The 22093-nt window shown below is 51.7% G+C and overlaps 1 protein-coding gene across 1 annotated transcript in view; it reads right to left on the bottom strand.

The window, feature by feature from the left end:
- Window positions 1–2888: 2888 nt before the first annotated feature.
- The window catches only part of BCO1 (beta-carotene oxygenase 1), a 30869-nt gene continuing 11664 nt past the window's right edge, over window positions 2889–22093 (bottom strand). The window contains exons 5-11 of the mRNA XM_019978641.2: window positions 21064–21211; window positions 18419–18642; window positions 16211–16468; window positions 9175–9280; window positions 7060–7154; window positions 5641–5752; window positions 2889–3314 (exon numbers count right to left, since the gene is read on the bottom strand). Coding sequence (XP_019834200.2) covers window positions 3085–3314; window positions 5641–5752; window positions 7060–7154; window positions 9175–9280; window positions 16211–16468; window positions 18419–18642; window positions 21064–21211 — 1173 coding nt within the window. The 3' untranslated portion in view covers window positions 2889–3084. The remainder of the gene's footprint in view (window positions 3315–5640; window positions 5753–7059; window positions 7155–9174; window positions 9281–16210; window positions 16469–18418; window positions 18643–21063; window positions 21212–22093) is intronic.

Genomic DNA, 22093 nt, shown 5'->3' with positions numbered 1-22093 from the left:
TTTTTATTTGGTGTTAGGGTGTAGCCGATTAACAGTGTTGTGGTAGTTTCAGGAGAACAGGGAAGGAGCTCAGCCATACATAGACGTGTATCCACGCTGTCCCAAACTCCCCTCCCCTCCAGGATGCCACATAACACTGAGTAGAGTTCCATGTACTGTACAGTAGGTCTTTGTTGGTTCAGGGTTTTCTTCTGGTAACGGGGTTATGGGTGTTTTTTCATTTCTTGGTTAACACGAGGGGTTCTACAATGAATATATATGAATTTTATAATCACAGAAAGCAATCCCCTTAATTCTCTCTCTTTCCACTGCTCTCTTGAGGAATCCACTCTGCACCTGCTTTGTTCAGTCAACCCACCTCTGGCTCCACACTCTCTTCAGGAGCTACACCCTCAGCATCTTGCCAGGTGCTCCTGAAGGCCACTCAGCACGTCCCTCCTGGTCCCCAGGAGGAAGGCAGGCTGGCTCATCCCCACCTGTCCCAACACAGGGCTCCCACGTCCCTCCCCGCTCGCCGTGTGCAAGGGAACTCCAGCCTCCTGCTGGTGCTTGACCTCGAGAGCCCACTTCCAGCTGCAGCTGGCGGCCCTGTGTCTGCACCTGGTTCCTACTCCTGGAAGGAACCTGAAGAGCAGAGGCCCCGGGTCTCACCGTTGTTGGATGAAGAGGAAGTCGGTGGCGACTTTTCTGTCTGCATGTTCTGATTTGCCATGAGAAAGACTTCCCCGGCCATTTAAAAACCATCCAAACTGTCTCTAAATAGCGTAGGAAGTGATCAAAGGTGTTTTCATGTAATCTGGACCCACAGCCATCTCAACAGTCAGTCTGATGCTTGGTGACTTTCAGAGGAAATGAGTACAACCCAGTAATGCGGATACAGCTGGAATGCACTTATAATTTTTGTGAGTTGATATTCCCTGGTAGCTCAGCTGCTAAATAATCTGCTTGCAATGCAGGAGACCCCGGCTCAATTCCTGGGTTGGGAAGATCCCCTGGAGAAGGGATGGGCTACCCGCTCCAGTATTCTTGCATGGAGAATCCGCATGGATAGAGGAGCCTGGCGGGCTACAGTCCATGGGATGCAAAGAGTTGGATACAACTGAGCGACTAAGCACGTGTCCACGTACACACCTAGCTTATTCCTGGGGTGGGATCAAATTAGAGAAAACCTGGATGGAAAAAGTTAGTGGGTCAAACATGTGCAGGCTTACCACGTACCTGACACATCCTTAGAGTGCTTGTGAAATACCGTGGCTTTATCAAAGCAATAAACAAATCCCCGGTGATTTTTCCTGCAGAGCTTCCTGGTCACGTGTTATACCCACATGAAGCATAACAAGGAAGGCTCCCAGGGTAAGACAGACGGTCTTGGCTTCAAGAAAGGCGCATGTGTCTTGGCTCCTACAGCCTTTTGAGCTAATTACCCTGGCCTGTGTCTGAAACACAGGGGAATTCAGGATCGAGATAAATTGGATGTCCTACCATTGACCTTTGGTGTTTTTGAAACTGAGAAGAAAAGACGTGGTAGGCCAGGCTTCCTCATCGGTCTGGTATTTCACCTGTCTTCCTAAGCAAGGCAAATAAACCATGACATACTTTTCTTCCATCCTGAATTGCACCCTTTTTTCATGGCCACATCTGGGTACTGTTTGGCAATGAGAATTGAGTAGAATAGAGGTGGGGAAGTATTTTTCAGATACCACCCTCTTCTCAAATATTTGAAGTAAAATAATGAATAGGTGAGTGACTGTCCCATCTGTCAACTCTTTTCCGTTCCTGCCACCCAAATGCAGGCCTCCATCACACGTTTCTTAGGCCACCATGGCTGACATTTCCTCCCGATCCATCTTATCAATACTGGAGATGCTGAGGTCCCCAGAGGAGAAGAGTAGATGGTCTTCAGTCTACCATCCCCAAGGTTTATTTATTTATTTTGCCATCCCCAGGGTTTGGGTTTTTGTCTGATGGGCTCCATGAGCTGAGCTGAAATGGAAATGCTGGAATGGTACACGAGGTTTTGAGGGAGCAACAGGGGAAGAAAGAGAGACCAAGGATGGCTGGAAGAGGAACCTGGGCGTCATCATTGGTCTCCATGTGAACCACCTTCCTGGTCTTCCTGGGACACCTTCAGTAAAATATGTATTTCTTTAAAAAAAAAACAAACCTATTTCTTGTGGGTACATTGGAGTTGGATTTCTTCATTGGTGGAATTCATTCATCCAACAAATATTTAATTGAGAGCCTGATCCTCCAGGCAGTTTTCTAGGTGCAGAGGGTAGAGTAGTGAATAAAATACACCCAACACAGGACAACTTGGATGAAAACAAACACCAGCGTGGTGGAATCTCCAGGGAACACTGCCGAGGGGACTCCTGTCCTGTGTGGCTCTGATGCACCTCACTGCCCTGGTTCTCAGTCAGGCAAGACAGGACTCAGTCCTGGACTCCAGCCCCTCCACCCCACACCAGCCCTCTGGCCCCCTGGGTGTACCATAAGGCGCCTGTCTTTGCCTCTGTTTCTCTGCCTTAGAAGATCTTCAGAGGAAGAAGCCATGTAAAAAAATAAAATTAAGGTCTGACAGGGCTTTAAAGTTTTAATTTATATTATGCCATGCCTTGCATGGAATGACCACAGAGCACACGCCTTCTGGGTCAGCTGATTGAGAAAGCTGGAACTCATGACCAGGTCCACTGGGAAAGCAGAGGGGGAGCAGGGAGCAATGATAAATGTTTCTGTGTCTCTTCTCCAATGGGTCATATGTGCCCATTCTAGGGACAATGATTATGTGACAATACAGTTTCTGATTCATGGTCACTGTCTTTGTACTCAAGGAAGGGGGCTTTCTTACAAGGGCTAGAGCTAATCAATAAATATTTGATTGACTTTCAAGCAAGGTCCTCACGGCCAAAATAAAATGAAAGAAAAGATACAGATGAGTTCTGTTTTCAGAATGTTGACTCAAAGCAGCTGCGGAAAGAATAAGTGCGAAATGGAACGAAGGACCACCTCTCCCGCACCTCCCCCGGGGCGGGGACAGCCGTGAGCTGGGCGGAGCTGGTCCCCAGGACCAAAGCCTCCAGGCTGTCAGGTTCTTGGGGCCGCACGTCCGGCGGCAGCCCTGGCCGGCGCCTCCTGGGAAGGGGCCTGCTTCCCCGGGTCCCTGCCTGCATCTGGGATGAACAGCCCGTGGAAATCCAGGTGCATCTCCACATCGACGGACGCGCGGGCCAGTTCCGTAAAAGTTCTGGCATCGAGAACCAGCAGAAAAGGCGACTTCTGGGGATCGGTAGAGACTATGGCCGATAAGATAATCCCTTTGGGGAAACAAAGAGAGACATTTTGTAAAAGTGCACCCTCGAACCTCTTCCAGCTGGGGTGGGGAGGGGGGTGCTAAGTTTCTCAGCTCTGTCTCCCTGTTCTTTGTACCTAATGCGAAGAGTTGACTCATTGGAAAAGACCCTGATGCTGGGGAGGGATTGGGGGCAGGAAGAGAAGGATGACAGAGGATGAGATGGCTGGATGGCATCACTGACTCGATGGACGTGAGTTTGGGTGAACTCCGGGAGTTGGTGATGGACAGGGAGGCCTGGTGTGCTGTGATTCATGGGGTCGCAAAGAGTCGACATGACTGAGCGACTGAACTGAACTGAACTGAACTGAATCGAAACAGAAGGGAAGTGAATTTGATATTCTGTGTGAGCTGAAGGGAAAGGCCAGGGAAATCGGAAGGCTTGGCTGGGCCCATCCCCTCACCTTTCTGAGCCTCAGTCTCTTCATCTGTAGAGTGGGGATAATCTCCCCACTCTCAGGGGGTTGCTGAGAGGATCTTGCACGGTCAGTTATGAAAGCACTTTGTGAATTATTGCACATACAGAAAAATGGCTATTTTCCTACTATTTAGAAATTCCAGTTAGAGCGAATCAGCTTCAACACTGCACTTAGCCTAAACTCAGACCTGCTGCATTCAAATGGCGTTTGAATAAGTGCAACCACCTCATGCGTGTGCAGCTTTCCCCTTTGTGAAATGAGAATAGTCTAAATATTCACTCTCAAAGGGACAGAGGGCTAAACAAAATAGAGCAATAAACTTCCAGCAAATATTCCTGATTCTTCCCGAGGCCTCCCGGGTTTCAGAGTGGCTGAGCACAACTGAGGTCAAATCAGCCTGGACTCAAACCCTCCCCTGTGTATGTACTGGGCGTGCAACCGTGGGTAAGTGACCTCAAGCTCTGAGCCTTTCTTCTGGTGGAATGAAGACAAGGCTGCTTCCTGTCCACAGGAGAATATGCAGGGCGTACACGCCCAACCCGGGGGAGGCCAGCCTCGGCAGGAGGTGGCACCAACCGTCCCCTACCTTAGAGGCGACAGTGACACGGGTCCCCTGCCTGGCACGCTGTGCGTGCAGGTCAATAGGAAGACACTCCCAGGTAGAAAACCACTCCCTTCTCGCCCGAGGGAAGCAGCTGGCAGGCTCAGCGGGCAGCCTGCCCTCCCCCCAGGTGTTGGCAGCCCCACCCAGGCTTCTATTTACCCTCCTTGGCATCCCCAGGGGGACGGGCAGGGCATTTCTGGGGCAAAATCAAGGAGGGAAAGGACCTTTAGGTCAGGTGGAAACCTGGATGAGAGAGGAGTCCCACAAGCTTTTTAAGGGGCTCCCTGGAAAGTTTATGTGCTCAGAGGAGTTACAAGTTCTGACCCAGCCACTGCAATGAATTTTAAAACCAGGATTCCACACTCTGGGCCAGGGCAGTGTTGCCCTGTGGCAAGGAAGTGGGCTTTTGTGTTAGTCTCCCCAAAAGGAGGTCTCTCCTCTGCCCCTGGGAGATGACGCCCGAGTCCTTGGACTGTCGGTCTGACGAGAGGTCTTTGTTTACCTGAGGCTGTGCCATCCAACCCGGCCTTGGGCCACAGGGCTTCCCAGGAGGCACTAATGGTAAAGGTCTCACCTGCCAATGCAGGAGACGTAAGAGATGCAGGTTGGATCCTTGGGTCAGGAAGATCCCCAGGAGGAGGGCATGGCAACCCACTCCAGTGTTCCTGCCTGGAGAATCCGATGGACAGAGGAGCCTGGTGGGCAACAGTCCATGGGGACGCAAAGAGTGGGACACGACGGAAGCAATTTAGTACTTGGGCCACAGCCGTCAGCTCGACCTCCAGAGGGGTGAAGACTAGAAGTCAGCGCGGTCCGCACGACCACGCCCCACACGGGCTCCGAGGCTGAGGGAGCACCCCTGGTTGGCCGCGCTCCGTGGGGCTCGTTGGGGAAGTGGGAGTGGTCCGTGACTCCCGCAGGGAGGACCACCGGAGACCACCCATGGGATTCTCCCGGATTCCATCCCACTCGCCTTTTCTCTTTCAGTCTGTACCCTTCCGCTGAGATAACTGTCCCCACGAGTGTAACAGCTTTCAGAGTCTTCTGTGGGTGCTCCTAGTGAAGCTGAGGGTGGTCTTGGGGACCCCTGAACTTGCAGCTGATGTCAGAAGTGGGGGTGGGCTTGGGGACTCCCTCGCCCTACTGCTTTGCACTCAGAACCGCCTGGACTTCAAAGCATGGCTGCACCAGCTGTGTGAACGGTGTCTGAGTTTGAGGGGTGACCACAAGCACAGTGCAGAAGGTGGGTTGCCCTTCCCGGGCCTTACCATCATCCTCGTCCTTGGCACCTGGTGTGGGCACGAACAGGGGCTCCGCCGGCCAGCAGTGCTCCTCTCTCCACGTCAAGGAGGACTTGGTGAGAATGTCGTATTTTATTATCTGTGCATGCAAAGGGGAGAAACGCGAAATGAATGGTTGCAGAGCATGCTCATTCCCGGCAAATAGGAAGGCGTCAAGGCCCCAGAGAAGGGGTGAGCGCCTCAGATGGGGACCTCACACCAGCGAGCATAGGCCCCAGATGACACCTGCCTCTGGTCAGCACAAAAACAGGAAAGCAGCTCCCTTCCTTCTCCGGCTTTAAGCTAAGGTCCCCCCACCACAGCAGAGCTGATATACACTCTGAATTCTTTAAGAAATAAGAACCCTGGATTTATCTGATATTGGGCACTATATTGCAATTTTTATACGTATCAGATAATCTAACATATTCATTGCCCAGCCTTTAAAGCATAATGTGCTTTCTTCATTGCTTTCCAAGCGTGAGTCCCTGGCCTTCTCTCTGTCTCTAATAAGCCTCTTTCCCCTTAGGGTGTGGGATTAATGGGAAGCGACTCGGGGCGTGTGGATGAGCATGTGGGAACCTTAATTTTTCTCATTGTACATTCCTGCACTGATTGCGTTTTTTAAAAAAAGATTTTCCATTTTCTTACTAAAAACTGAAGCTACTAAGGAAAAGTGATGTCTGTACAGCACTCAGCATGGTCCCTGGGAAACAGCAAGTGTTCAACAAATAGCAGTTTAGGAACCAAAATATGAACCTCTGTGCTGAACACCTGAAACTAACATGATATTGTAAATCAGCCCCGTTGTTACAGCTGTTTAGTTGCCAAGTTGTGTCCGACTCTGTGACCCCATGGACTGTAGCCTGCCAGGCTGCTCTGTCTATGAGATTTCCCAGGTAAGAACACTGGAGTGGGTTCCCATTTCTTTCTCCAGGGGATCTTCCGGACCCAGGGATTGAACCCTCGTCTCCTACATTGGCAGGTGAATTCTTTACCACTGAGCCACTATACTTGAATAAAAAAGTTTTAAAAAGCAAAATAAATCCTCCAAGTTTCAGCTCTATTTTCTCTGCTTGAGACTATGAGTTCCTTGAGGGCAGGAACCAGGATCCTCCTGTTCACTTGCTTTTCCTGTGTGCCTAAGCTGGTGCTCAGTAAATATGCATCCAATAAAGAAATCACTGGATAAACTCCAGCCACCACGTCTTACCTGAGTGAAGCCCATTAGGAGCAGTTCCCTCTCCTGGATGCTCCGTCATTGCTTCCAGCATATTTTGTCCCAAACTGACCTCACTCTCTGACCTACCCCCATCCCCAAGGGCATCTCAGTCCTGACATCCCTGAGAACTCAGATTTGCAGACAGACATGACCATCCCAGGCTGCCACCCGCCAGGGACCAGTACCTTGGTTGGGATGGGGCTCCACTGGACTCCAGCAGCAAAGATATAGCGGTATGGCTGCCCATTGTGGGCATAATTGATGTGAGGCAGTTCTAAGCCTGGAAAGAGACGACATGGCTGACAAAGCCCCCTTCAGGAGGGTGGGACCACCCGCCCTTCGTGGTATCGGGGCCAGGCATCCTTTCTACAAAAATGGCTTCCAAGCCAAGATCCCTGAACATCACTCAGGCCCTGAGTTGGATCAAGGGTGGTCAAAGGGCAGGAGGAGGGAACTTCAGATAATTACCCCAGCTCTATTAGAAGCTTCGGGAGCAAGGTAAGATAGACCTTGGTTTTTAAGTGTATAAACATCTTTAATTATCCAAGATAGAAATCAAAGAGAATTACATGATTAAAATCAGAGGCCACTGCAACTTTTTAAAAGCTCTTAAAAAAAAGTATGTGCGTGCAAATGTATGTGGGCGTGAACAGAAACTTCTGAAGCGTGGAGGAAGCATCAGGGGGGAATAGTTAGATGAATCTAATGAAATCGTATAATAAAAAGTAATATTTACAAAGAATTTTAGTAACATGGGAAAATGTCCCCATGATAACGTTAGACGTAAAAGGCCGCCTAGAGAATTATCACCACTATGTCACAAGTGTAAAGGAAAAGTTTAGAAGTGCTACTGGGCTGATAACTTTCTTATTGTGGCTCGTAGTTTATATTGTCCATTCTGAGTTTCTCATGTGAAAATTTCATTACGTCTATCACTTTTGTAATCCAAAAAAGCCTTCAAATTTCATCCATGTCCATGTATACATATTTACATATGTCCGCTGTGTCAAATTAAATTTCCAAGTCCCCCCCACCATGGCATGGGGCAGCGATGTGGGGAGCCGGGCCCCTGGAGCCCTGCCCCTCCACTCCCCAGCCGTGTCCTGGGCAGGCCAGTTCGCTCCTCACCTACGCACTGAGCACACCCTGCTCTGAGCCTGGTTCCTGTCTCGTGCTGGTGACAGCACTGAGCACGGGGCACAGGCCCTGCTCCACAGGCTTCTGCTCTAGGACAGTGGTTCCCAGTCGGGTTGCAGGCCCCGGACGCTGCTCAACAGCTGCAATGCCCAGCGCTGCCCCCTCCGCCCCGCAGCCGCAGTGCTGGGCAGGGAAGCCTTGCTCCGGGGGCTGTGGCTTCTCTCCGAGGGGCTTTACGTTCTGCGTGGCGCACAGCCTTTCTGAGGCCCAGTTTTCTCCTCTGGCCAGCAGAGGAGATGGCGCCTGTTCTGCAGGGTGCTCAGTGTGCCCAGGTGGAGACCCGCGTATGCTGTGCTGTCCAGCACATGGCAGCATCGGAACCGTGGTTTCCTCAGGGTGTAGGCCCTGCAGTGGGATTGCTGTGTCACGTGGTAGTTTTATTCCTAGTTTTCAAAGAAATCTCCATACTGTTTTCCATAGTGGCTATATCAGTTTACATTCCCACCAACTGTGCAAGAGGGGGTTCCCTTTTCTCCATACCCTCTCCAGCATTTTTTTTATAGATTTTTTTGGTTTGTTTTTTGGCTGATGATGGCCATTCTGACTGGTGTGAGCTGATACCTCCCTGCAGTTTTGATTTCCATTTCTCTAATAATAAGCGATGTTGAGCATTTTTTGCAAATGCATGGCAGCATTTGAGACAGAGAACAAGTTAGTGGTTACCAGTGAGGGGGAAGGAGGGGATGATATAGGGGTGGGGACAGGGAAGTACAGACTATTGGATGTAAGACAGGCTCAAGGACGATTGTACAACATGGGGAACACAGCCAATATTTTGGAATAACTAAGTGGAAAGTAACCTTTAAAAAGTGTATAAAAATTTAAATGCAACAAATAAATAAATGTTTTAAAAGAAAGCAAAAAAATTACATGGCAGCATTCAAAAGGCCAGCCGTGAAAGTTCCTGGGTCTAGAGACCACCCCAGTGCTGCGAGGGGTATGAAGGTACATGAGAGAGAAGCGTCTCCAGTACAATGCCTAGAGTCCCACAGCCTTCCCTTGCCTCCCTGGTCCACACACAGCTCCTCTGCACTGGAAGGAGGCGTTAGGTAAAGAGGACATCCACCCCTTCCTCTGAACACAGGAGAGAAGATGCGTTTTACCTTCACAGAGCAACTCCGGCTGACAGTAGACCTGGTCATCTTTTTCCTTTAGGGCTCGTGCTGTTGTAGACGACAGTTTGATTAAATTGGAGCCCACTTCTGCATTCTGAAAGAGATCAGTTTTTCCAAATAAATCAAAACGTTGTCCAGAGCAAACACTGGCTTTATGTGCACATTTTTAAAAGAATGCTTCAGTGTCTTGTTTTGGCCTCATGCTAGCCACCAGAAGCAGCTATTACATGATTGGAGTTCTCAGTTAAAAATGAGAATCGGGGACTGGAGGTGACTCCCCGAAGAAGGCAAAGCTGGTGGGTTGTGGAAGGGGGCTCCGAAACCCTGGAACTTTTCTCCTGCTCTGGGCTGCCTGATCCCTCACAGGTGAAATGGATGTACTTATAAGTGAAATGGAAGTACTTACAAGTTCTCGCTTTTTAAATACTGTATGAGTCACTTGTCAAAGGCTGCATCAGTTATTAAAAAGGTGTTTATAAAGAGTTCATAATAACACAGAGAACACCGAGTGAAAGAGCAGCAGAGAGAACCGCAGACACGGTCTGAGCTCAGCCGTGTTAAAAAAGAAAAGAAATCACAGTGGAAAGAGCCTGGGAGAAATGTGCCCAATAGTAACAATAGAGCATGCAGCGGGTGATGCAGACTTTAATTTCTTTGTCTATGTTTTTCTAGATTTTCAGTATTTTCTCCTATGAAAAAATAGGAGAAAAACAAACCAGCAGGAAAGAAAAACAAACATGAGATAAAAATAACTTGGGAGGAAAAAATATCTATGAAGGACGTCTCTTGGTCTTAAGTGGCAGTCAAGACTTGGTTCAGTACTTTAACCCGGGAGAGAGACGTAACACAACTAATTAAATATCTATCGAGCAGCAGTTACTCCCTGTGTCCCCACACACTTGCCATGGTACTTGAACAAGTTACTTGACATCTCTGAAGTTCAGTTTCCCCACCTGTATAATGAGGTATAGCACAAGCATTGTATAAATAGTATATGCATCTCTGAGTTATCATGCAAATTAAATAAAATAACCCATGCTGTTGGCTTACAAGAAGGCCAGGTTAACAGTAAGTGCTAAACAAATGTTAACTGCTGTTGATCACATAATTGTATTATTATTATTATTATTGTTATTGCCATTACCCCTGGCGGGTGAGTTCAGGTTGGGCACTTGGGAGGGGATGAGGAGCAAGACCACCGGCATCTGTGAAATTCCAGAAGGAGAATTACTGCCATGCCTGACTTCTCATTTAAACTTTTCTCGACTTTCCAAATGTCTCCAAACAAGTTTTTATAATTAAATCAATAAATGGCAACCCACTCCAGTATTCTTGCCTGGAAAAATCCCATGGACAGAAGGGCCTGGTGAGCTAAAGTCCATGGGGTCACAAAAGAGTCGGACATGACTTAGCAACTACCCAACAGCAAATTTGAACAACAGCAGCTTTTTGCTAGGAAGGCAGGACATTTACTGCATCTTAGAAGCTGAATTTTGAGATGTGTTTAGTGCAATCCCAGTTGACAGAGGAGGAAACTGAGGCCCAGGGTAGGAAAGTGGCTTGCCCAAGGTCGCACTAGGGGAGCGGAAGCTGAGCCCAGACCTCCACACTGGGGTTCTTCTGCTCGGAAACAGAAGCACTGCAGGCAGCAGGGAAAGCAGGTGCAAAGACCCTGAGGCTGGCCCATTCCCCTCCCACAGGTCTCAGCTCCAGCGTCCCTTTCCCTGACAGCTCAGTCTGCAGTGTCTCCAAGGTGTCTGTCCCACACTGTAATTATCTCCTTTATGGACCTGGCTCCTTCTTTGATGCTGTCTTCCCTGTGAAGACAGTGACCACATTTCACCCTGTGCATGGCACACAGGCAGCTCCTAAGAAGCAACTGCTAAAGGAATGTGTGAACGCTCAAGAGGCAGAACACGTGCTTTGCAGGTGGTTGTAAGAATCAGTCGTCCAGCGCCCGGCACACCGGGCGTCTTGTTGGGAGCAGCTCTTGTTTGCCTCCGCCTGTGCGTGCAGCCTCACAGATGGTGAGAGGCCTGCCCGTTGCCTTGTAGTCACGAGGCAGCAGCCACGGGCCTCTAGTGCATGTCCTGGGCTTGATTCTCAGGGAGGCGGTCTGCGGACATGTTTTCTAGCTCCAGCATGAAACTGGTCAGACTGGTTGAGGCATGGACCATGAATTTTTCCACACACAGCAGTAACGAGCATGACTCGGCTGCTTTCTGTGGCCAGTGTGCATGACTTTGGGAAGAAATCGCTCTCCAGCCAGAATTCAATAAAATCTTGCAGACTGGCTTTGAAATTCTTCGATGCGAGGGACGTCCCAGGAGAAGAAGTTAATCTCAGTCATCCCCCCAGAACACTGGCTTTGAAGTTTGGCAGTCCTGGGTGTGAAATCTGACTCTATAGGTTTCTTCGTGAGTTCCGGCAGGCCTCCCTGAGACTAGGTGAACTGGAGCCTGCTTCCTTGTTTGTAAAACTGGGGGCAATCTGTAACTTCTGGACAGATGGCGAGTGCAAGCGAAGGTTCTTTCGACCAGCGTCTGAGCACCATGGTTAGGATTAAATTAAATAATGGTTATGAAAACACTTGGTCCAGGGCCAAACCCACTGTAGTTAGTAACTTGGAATGAGACAGACAAGCACCCAAATCCCAGCTCAAATCCTACGATGATTCTGCGACGTTTGGCACGTTACTTTCTTTCTCATCTGTTGTCATGGGGATGACAAATAACTTCAAGCACTCACATGCAGATTCAGTGAGGAGCATGCAGACCATTACACGCCCCCCACACGTTTGAGGGGGGCATGGCAACCCACTCCAGTATTCTTGCCTGGAGAACCCCCATGGACAGAGGAGCCTGCTGGGCCACAGTCCATGGGGTTGCACAGAGTCGGACACGACCGAAGTGACTCAGCACTCACACAACATTTGCAGGACCCAGGATGAGCGCAGAGGCCCACCAACCCTTTGTCCACATATATTGAATGGTTAAGTCAAATACCATTTTATCTTCCCTTACTTTATACACAGAGCTTCAACATGTTGTGGAACTGTGCTGCCCGGGGTGAGGCAGCCACCCCCAGCCACAGGTGGCTATTTAAATTTAAATTCAGTAAAATTTAAAATTCCATTCCTCGGCTTCACTGGCTGCGTTTCAATAGCCCAGGCATCCCGTCCAGCGGCCGCTGCGTTGGACAGAGAACACTGCTTCATCGCGGCAGGTTTCTAGTGCACAGTGCTGGGTCTGGAAGGACGCGTGTGAATTTAGAATTCCAGGACTCCTTGGCCTTCTGGAATGGGCTGCAGGGGAGAATGAAGGCCGGCCTCTGGGCCCAGGCTCCCCGCCCCCTTTTCTCCCTGCCTTCCTCGTGGGCCTGAGGCCGACACACCAGAGCACTGTCTGCCCTCAGGAGGACAGAGGCAGGCGCTGGAGGCAGGTGTGGGACATCTGGGCAAGGAACTCAGGGATCCCAGGTATGGCTGGGGTCGGAAGGGTGCCCTTCTGGGTGGGCACCCTGTGGCCCCGTGGGTTCCTCACCCTGTGGAGAAGGGCCACTGGAGAAAAGCCAGAGCAGGGGCCCCTCTGGCCTGGGTCTAAGAGAAGAAAAGGCGTCTAACACAGGGCCCAGCGCAGAGGGGGCCCTCGAGAAACGGGGCTTCTCTTGCTATTTGAACACAAGACAAATCAAATTCACGGAGCCAGGAGTTGGAGACACCCCTTCAAGGTCAAAGATGCCACCCCCATGGCAGCGCACGGAGCCCTGCAGGGTGAGGGCAGGGCACAGATGGGCCACACCACCCAGGCCCCTGGAGGCCTAGCTCCGCCTTAGACAACCCCCACGCCACCCCAACAAACAGGCCAAGGGTACCAACGGGCCCCTCCTTCCTCTGACCCCAGGTGGCCCAAGCGCCAGAGAATCTGGGACAGCTGGGAGACCTCAGACTTCTGAACACACCTCACTCACTTTAGCCCATTCTACATGGAAGGCGCTTTCCACTTTGGAAGTGTTCCAACTGCTAAAGGAAGGCCTTGTGTCCTTTGAGAGACCTTGCATCACCTTTCTCATTCATTCATTTAAAATATCTAAGGGCTTCAAGAGAACCTGCGGAGAACCAGACCCTGTGATGGGTGCAGGGGATAAATGGCTGGCAAGACCAAGAGTCCGGGCCCCCTGGGACCTTTCACAGGACAAGGTGACCCAACAAGCTCATTACTCCTGACATCAATGTGAGCAAAGAGCTGTAGGTGCCACTGGAATGTACAAACCCACTGAGGGAGTCAGGACGCCGGACCTGAAGGATCAGCAGGAACTAGGATCCTGGGGTGGGGGTGGGGGGTGCCTGGGAGCCATGCCCATCCCAACCCCTCCCCTAGAGGTTCTGCCTTCAGTGGACTGGTGGTCCCGGAGCCCCCAGGCCAGTCCGACCTGCGGCCGGGACGAGAATGGAGGACTCATGGAAAGAGGACAACAGAGGGACAGCGATGTGCAAAGGCCCCAGAATGAAGGGCATTTGAGAAACGGTGGCATCGCCCGCCCCCAAGGCCCCTCCGTAATGTAGACTGTGGATGGGATGGAATCGGAGCTGCTGGATCTGAACACACAGGCCATGTCTGCCTGCTCAACCTTCCCCTGTTCACATGCAGTGAAGCAAGAAGACATTTTTTTAAGGGACAATAAATAGCAATTAAAAAGCATGGCCAGAGCTACCCTTCCCAGCGCTCACTTTTCTTTGCAGATGGTTCACGCAGCGCCTGTTTAAACTGTACAGGCTAAACTTCTTAGCTTGGTTCCAAGGAAGCAGATTGTTTCTCGAGCTTGTTAAGAGGTGACAGAATCCCGCGCTGCGGGCGTCGGGGGAGAGTGCTTCCTCTCTGTGCTGAGGTCTGTGAGGCAGGGGGAAGGGTCGGCCTTGGGACTCGCCCTCTGGGTGACAGCCCCCCACCCCGCCCCCACTGCACCCTGGAGCCAGGAAATGCTCCAAGCGCTGCACTGTGGAACTTCCCAGAGTGGGGGGGGCGCGGAGGCCAGGGGCTCAGGTGGAGATTCTGTGGGCCCTGCTGTTCACTCGTTAGCCCTGAATCATACCAGGAGAAAGTTAATCCTTTCTTCTCTTCCAGTCTTCCCAACCGGGTCAAGGAGAGCATCTCAGTTAGGTGCCACTACACCCTTAACACTGAATACTTTCCCAGTGTTCTCTTTAAGGGAGAGATTGGGTCTTGGCAAGAGCAACAGCATCAGGCCAGTGCTCGGGACCTGTGCTTCATCACAGCACTCGGCGGTCATCACTTTCTCCTTTGGCAGCGCGCAACGCTGGCTTTGCCCTGGGTTGTCATAGGTTCCCTTCCAAATGAGCTAGGGAAAGAGTGAGTTGATTTAAATGAAAATGTGATTTTGTAAATTTAACAGAAGTGGTAGGAAATACAGTGAACATCATGACAGAGACACACAAGTGACTGCAGATGGGGGAAATGCTGGACAGGAGAAAGGACCCAGCTCTGTGGTCTGACGTAGCTGGGCTCAAATGCAGGCCCCAGGGCCTCTGGCTGGGAGGGGTCTGGGGGTGGCGGAAGCCTCCCTGGGCATGTAGGAGTGTCTCCTGTTCCCTAGGCCTGCAGGGGGGCCCTGTGAGGGGTCAAGGTGACCCCCTGGGGTGATCTGCAGAGTTATACCCTTTACCAGCTCCAAGGAAGGGCTCAGAGCCAGTCTTGGCTTTGCTACCAGGCTGTGTGACCTTGGGCACATTCCTTAACCTCTCTGAGCCTCAGTTTCTTCATCTGTAAAATGAGGCTAACGTGTGGATCTCTTGCATAGGTTTTGATCACTAAGTGAGGTAAAGAAAATAAAATGCTTAGCAACGTACCTGGTACATAGAGTGTGTTCAGTACAGATGAGCCATCAAAATTGAATTGAACTCAACTGGGTTTCATTTAAACGAATTAAGTCATGAAGTAAGGAAGTTCTGGAGCCAGAAGCCTCTGTAGCCTTTAAAACCAAGCCCAGAGCCTAGGCAGCAGCACCCTAATTGACGGTAATGTCTGGCCTGGTGGTCATTTTGAATGCAAGAACAGGACTGTTCAACATCAGGGAAATGGGTAAGCAACTGGAGATGAATCCCCACCGCAGATTGTCAGGCAAATATTTAAAATGATGTCACAGAAGAATGTTTAATGTCATGGAAAGATGTTTAGATATATGAGGAGGACGGAAAAGCAGTACAAAAAACAGTGTGTACATATTCAGTCATAAAAAAAGAGGCACTGATACGTGCCACGGTGCTGACGAACTTTGAAAACATGCTAAGTGAAAGGAGCCAGCCACAAAGACTGCTTACGGTATGATTCCATTTATATGAAATAAAATAGGCAAATCCACAGAGATAGAAAGTAGGGCAGTGGTTACCTGGGGGTGGAAGGAATGGGGGAGGCTCTTTTGGGGGAAATGAAAATATTGTAAAATTGATTGTAGTGCAACTCTGTGAATATACTAAAAGCCATTGAGCTGTACACTTTAAATGAGTGAAAATGGGTGAATAGTATGGTACGTGAGTTATATTTCATTAAGGCTGTTAAAAATTATGCACAGCGCAATTTTTCTCTAAAATTAAGAAATACATATTTATATGCTATATATTAGTTTCAGAAAAGAAAATCATACTGTACATACTTTTTAACAGCTTTGATGTATATATACAATATGCATATGTTATATGCATATATATCATTATATACTAATATGTATGTATATCTTCCTGTCTATTTGCCTGTCTATCTGCGGAGAGAGAGAGACTTGGGAGGTAATACAAATATATTTGCAAACGGCTTATGGTGATTTTTTTCCTTTTCACTTAATCTGTATTTTCTAAAATTTCTACCCTGAATATGTTCAATATTTGGAAAAATAACGAAAGCATTTTCTGCCTTTCTCTAAGAACACCTCATTTTGAATTTCAATGTCAATGAAATCAGAACCAAAGCCACCTCCCGAGTGGGCTCACCTCCCCAAGAACTCAAGCCGTTACCTTGTCCACGTGGAGGGGAAGCACGAACCTCTTGAGGGTGGGCATGGAGGTGAGCCTGGAGTTCTCCTTAAAGTCCTCGTTCAGGTTGGCCAAGTAGAAGAGCTGGTAGAGGCTGCCGTCCTCGTAGGTGATGACGTCGAACAGGAGGCAGCCGTCCTCCTCGTAGGCATTGACGTGGTGAAACACCACCATGGGGTCCGTGTGATACTTGGTCGGCACGGGCTTCCGCGTCCTTCGGTCGATGATGTGGATGTGAGTCTGAAAGGAGATGCAGCCCGGGGCTCAGCGCTCCCTCTGCCAGCCCCACGCTGCAGCACTGGGTGGGGGACAAGCCCCAGCCAACGGTTCACCTGCTCGGGACCCTGAAGCAACCCCTCCCCTTTCTGAGCCTCTCTGTCCCACTCCAGGGGGCAAACCTCACCAGAAGCCATGGGGAGGAGGGAAGCTTTGCTGCATGGGGTCTCGGCCTCACGTGGAGGACCAGACCTTTCAGGGAGGGCCCTGAAAGTGCAGCGTCTCCCCGACCTTCATTCAACTGAGATCCAGGTGGGCGTCAAGTGGCCAGCTCCCCGGCAATGGCCAAGTTGGGGAGGACCAGCCCTCTCAGCTTCCTCAGGTCCCACCCGTGGCCAGAGCCCCTGAAACCCCGTCCTGGACCCCCCACCAAAGCCCCGGCCCACTGCAGATTGTCCCAGCAACCAGGCTGCCCTGGAGGGCTGCGGTGCTGAGTGACCAGTCTAGTCAAGCTGATATCAGCCCAGTAGGCCTCCGTACACACCTCTGGGTGTCATAGGCGGTATCGCTCTGGGTGGCAATTAGCCGTATCTACAGCCCTAGTTGCTTAATCCGAGGGTGAAGGGGTGTTTTCTTTCTTTTGGCAGCTCTGGCCTAACCATCCTCCTCTGAAAGGAGGGAGAGGAGGCTCCAGCCACCTTCTCTGGCTCATCGTCTCTTTCTCTCTTTCCCCAAAATCAAGCTCTGAAGTTAAGTGGGGGTGATGAGGGCTGAGTGTTGCAGAGGAGAAGGGACAGTGGGAGATGAACACAGGGTGAAGTGACAGGCACTTCTTTCCCATAAACCCAATCCAGGGGTCAGCTGCAGAGACTGCTCAGAAAACTCTACAAATGCATTCAAAGCCCTGCCAGGGCTCGGGGGCTCTCACTGTGGGACTCTCTGGGGCCAGAGATCCCTGGGGGATCCCTGCAGCCTGGAGGCCAATGGGGCCCTGATGCTCCAGGTGGTCCCCCAGAGCAAACCCACTTCCGCCGGCCCCCTGATGGCCCCCTTGCCCAGCTCATTCGTGCCACAAACACTGACATATTTTCGGGGGAACTAGAGAGATAAACCCCCCACACTTTCATGCAGTTTATAGTCCAGTGGGGGCGAGGCCAAGGCTCAGTGACCAAATGTACAACATGTGAAGGATGATGGCTGAGCACGACTGGGAAAATGAGGTGGGAGGTAGAGAAAGCCTGGTAGTGGGGAGGGGTCTGTGACAGCTAGGGGGACCTTGGTGATGGAGGTGGGGGCCTTAGAGCCAGACCTGGATTCACAAGGGGAGGGAGCCAGCTGGGGAAGAACGTTCCAGTGGAGGGGGCAGAAAGTGCAGAGGCCCTGAGGCAGGAACGTGTGTGCGGCAGGTCTGAGGTGTAGGAGGGAGCCAGAGGCTGGGCTGAGGGCATGATGAGGGCCTTCCCAGGCCAGTGAGAGAGGCCTGTGGGTCCGATTCTGGGGAAGACGGGGAACCAGCAGAAGGTTCTGAGCAGGGGAGGGACCTCGGGGAGCTGCTTTGCTTCCTCTCCTCCCTGAGAATGCAGGCATTAAAGAGGGGGTGGCCACAAAGACACCTCTGTACGGATGCCCAAGGATGCTCGTGGTGCACAGGAAGGGGAGCAGAGCGGTGCTGAATGGACGATGGAGGGGGCCCTCTGGCAGGGCTGGATGGGGAGAAGTAGGAGGCTTGGCAGCTGCTTTCTACACTCGTGTGCTGTTTGAACAGATGATGCTGAGCCCCTTGCCCTAACTCGGGACCCCTGTGAAGGCCCACCCAGCCTCAGAAGTCTCTGGAAGGCTAGCTGGTGCCTCTGGGGACACTGCCTGGGAGCTCGCTTCCTCCCCCACTGAGCCGCCCGCCCCTGCCTGCTGACCTCCGGCTGGCTCTGGCTGTCCTGGGGCTGCGGGGTGGGGGGTTCCCCGGCTAGGCCTTACCTTGTCCTCCCCGTGGAAGGCCAGGCAGGAAGCCCAGCTCACACCCCGAATGTAAGCCGTGGCCATCTTGAGGATGTCCAACTTGAAAGGCTGCTCGAGGAAAATGATGTAGTTCTCGGTGACTCCGAAGCTGTGGTAATAGCTCGGGGAGAGGAGGGAGTGGGCGGCGATGGAGCAGAAGACCTCCGTGTCCTTCAGGGGGCTCCGGCCCTCCTTCCTGCCCCCTGGAGAGAAGCCAGCCTCAGGAGCAGCTGGGACCTGACTGCCTCCCAAGGACACCACAGGGCCACCGCATCCTACAGCCCAGCCTTTCAGCCCGCCCCGCTGAGAAGAACCTTTGAGAGTCGACAGCAAACCGGGTGAAGGGCTGCTGCCTGGCTGAGGCAGGGACTGGACCTCCCCCCACCCGACCCAGGGGCCTGGTTTAGCATCTGAAACCGCTGCCTCCCCAGACTCAAGGCCCCTGGGTCTCTGGGCCTTAGGGCCAGGTGTCAGTAACTCTGGCCTGGGGCTAAGCTGGCCTCCGCCTGCTTCCAAAATAAAGGTTTATCTGGAGCGAGGGCCACGCTGCCGCCTCCTGCAGAGTCCACAGCTGCTTTGCCTTCAGGATTCAGAGTCCAGCAGACGTGGTGCAGACCACACAGCCGGCAATGTCTCAAATAGTTACTCTGGGGCCCTTTACAGAAAACATTTGCAACCCCGGCTCTGGAGCAATGCTCCTGAAGCATTGAACGTGCACGCAGATCGTCTGGGGGTCATGAAAAAGTGTGGAGGCTGACTCAGCCTGTGGGGCAGGGCCCACGGCTCTGTATTTCCATCAGTCTCCCAGGCCATGCCCTGGAGTGAGGCATGGCAAGCCACTCCAGTGTTCCTGCCTGGAGAATCCCCATGGACAGAGGAGCCTGGTGGGCTACAGTCCATGGGGTCGCAAACAGTCGGACACGACTGAGCGACTGAGCACAGCCACACCCGGGCCGTGGGCTAGCTTCCCAAGATGAAGCTTTGACACGCTGCTGAGGTCCATCATCTGACATGCATTTCACAGGGTTTCTGTGAATTTCTCTTGGCATTTCCTGTTCTGAAGGACCTAGGAGTGAGCCCAAGTGCCTGTGTTGATGTGACAGACTGTGGCAGTCAGGGTCGGCTGTATGATTCCCATTTTACAGATGGGAAACCGAGGCTTGGCGGGGCAGCCAGAGGCACAGGGTTAAGCCAAAGGACACAGTCCCCTCAGCCTGGCCACCTCCTCTGTTCTTTGGAGGGACAACCCTTGGAGGGAAGGGGGGAACTGAAGGAAATACTGCAGGAGGCCAGGCGCCTCACCCGGCACCCAGCACAGAGGTGCTTGGGACTGCTTGGTTTCCTTATTCCTCTGCAAGGATGAGTCAGCTGCTGGCCAAAAGGCCTCCCCACCCAGGCCTGCGGCTGGGTTATAATGAGTTACATGCAAGCGTCCCTGCCATTCCTGTGGCCACCTGTGCACCCTGTAAACAGCTGGCTGGTGGGAGGCAGGCTGTCGGGTTGTGGGGTAGGTAGGTCTTTTCTTCACTAAACAAATGGAACACAAAGCAAACGGGAAGGAAAGGCACCCTGGCCTGGGAGGCGGGAGGCAGGTGTGAATCCTGGTGAAGTGCCAGCCTGGAGCAGGTGCGGAGGGTACCTGCTGTGAGCCGTGGGGACGTCACCCGATCCCCTGGGGCTCCCGGTCCTCAGGAACATGAGGTGGCAAACTCAAATGGCTAGCCTACCCTCAGGTGGGACATTCTAGGATCCTGAGCCGGACCCTGCATCCCTTTATTAGCTTAATTAACGGGGGTTCCATTTAACAAGAGCACTCACTGCACCATGGGACCCAGGGATTCCCGTCTGCCAGTGGAGCCTGGAATTTGCTGGACGGGGGTGCTCTACAGAATGGTAAGGGAGGGGCCAGGGGCAATCTCCTATGGAAACCTGTCTTCCTAAACCAGAAGGTCTAGCTGAGCACCCTCGCAGTCCTGCACCATCCCCGGAGCCCGCACAGCCACCCTCGGAGGCCTGGTCTCCTGGGTGTGGTTGCGAGAGGGTCCTGCCCAAATAAGGGCTAGGAGTCCCACCCTTCTCCCCCGCAGGAACGCGCAATCACAATCAGCCTGGGCGCCATGCCAGGCTCCCGGGCCTGAGTGAAGAATGTCTAGAAGGCTCAGGGAACAGGGCGGAATCTGCAGTGGATGCCAGCAGGCCTGAGCTCCCTGAACAACCCGGGGAGCCTGGCTTTTGGGGCTTGGATGAGAAAAAGCAGCACAGCCCTGACAGATGGAGGTTTGTCAGAAAACTAAAAAATGAATGAATGAAAGGAAGGATGGATGATGGATGGATGACAACATCAGTGGATAGATTGATAAATACATGATTAACAGATAAATTAATGAAATAATGAACAGGAATCGAAAGAAAAGGAGGTTGAAAGAGCAAAGGGATTCACTTCTTCCAAAAGGAAACGTAGCATCATCCCTTTTCTCCTAAAGGAGAAAAGCGAGTCCATGGTCCTCTGAGTCATGGATGTGGGCAAGTATCAGGTTGAGTGTTGTGCCATCAACCAGAACCAGAACTCTTCCCAAAGAGCCACCTTGGTGTTCACGCCTCATCCCAGCCCCAGGATGACCCACCTGGGACTGGGGCAGGGATCTTAAAGATCACATATTTTGTCTTCCCCTTGTCCACGATGGATGTGCCAACATTGAGAACATTTCCAGCAGCGTCGTAGTGAGGATGTGAAGTTGCCAGATTTACAGCCACATATTTACGAAAATCAACCTGCAGAACACGACAGTCAGCTGCTTTTAAAAAGGGGAGAGGGCAAAGTCCCGCCAAGAGCTGCCTGACTCCAGGCTCAGAGAGGTGATGGCTATTTTTCCATGTCTCCCAACCTGAAAATAAGGCAGACATTGCCTTTAAAGGAGACGCTTCCTCTTGCGACCTGATGTAACCTCGTGGGGGCTCCCACAGCACACAGGCTGCAGGGGGCTTGGTGAGCTACGTGTGTTCTCTGACGGTTGTCCCTCTCTGGCCCCACCGGGTGGCCTCGGTGTGGAAACCCGATGCCTCACCGCAGAGAGCTCCAAGTAACATCGTGGGCAGAGAGGCAGCCTGGGTGCTAATCCCGGCCCTGGTGAAGTCATTTAAATCCTCCCCTTTTGTATCCCACAGAGGCATAAATCCCCAGGCCTCTCTCCTAGGGTTATTCTGGGAACGGAGAGGTTACAAAAAGCATTTGGTCAAAGGGAAACACTGACTAACGACCTCAGTAACGATCCCGACTCCAAACAGGCCACAATCATAGAGCAATGGGGTGGCCAGGGAACCAGCTGTCCGCCCTTCCTCCCTGAGAACGGCACAACCTTCAGCCAAAAGTCAGGCGCTACCTCCTTCTCACCTAGTGATTCCTCTCTGCAGCTTTGTGGAAAGTGCTCCTCAGTTGGACCTATGCTGCCTAGCTTCAGAGGAGCTGGACATGATTTCATGGCTAAGAAAAGCACTCCCTTGAACAGATCGTTAAGATGTATTGCAAAGACATCAAGGCTTTGAACAGCCAGCTGGAGAAAACTGAAAGTGGGTCTACTGATCTTTGTGAAAACGTAGACTCGCTTCTGCCCAGGAAAGGTATCCACGTGGGCGCTGATTTTTGCACCCATGCTC

Source organism: Bos indicus, chromosome 18 (genome assembly GCF_029378745.1).
Source record: "Bos indicus isolate NIAB-ARS_2022 breed Sahiwal x Tharparkar chromosome 18, NIAB-ARS_B.indTharparkar_mat_pri_1.0, whole genome shotgun sequence".
In the NCBI taxonomy this organism is placed as follows: Eukaryota; Metazoa; Chordata; class Mammalia; order Artiodactyla; family Bovidae; genus Bos; species Bos indicus.
The sequence above is the reverse complement of the archived record's forward strand: the minus strand, read 5'-3'. Positions and strand labels throughout refer to the sequence as shown.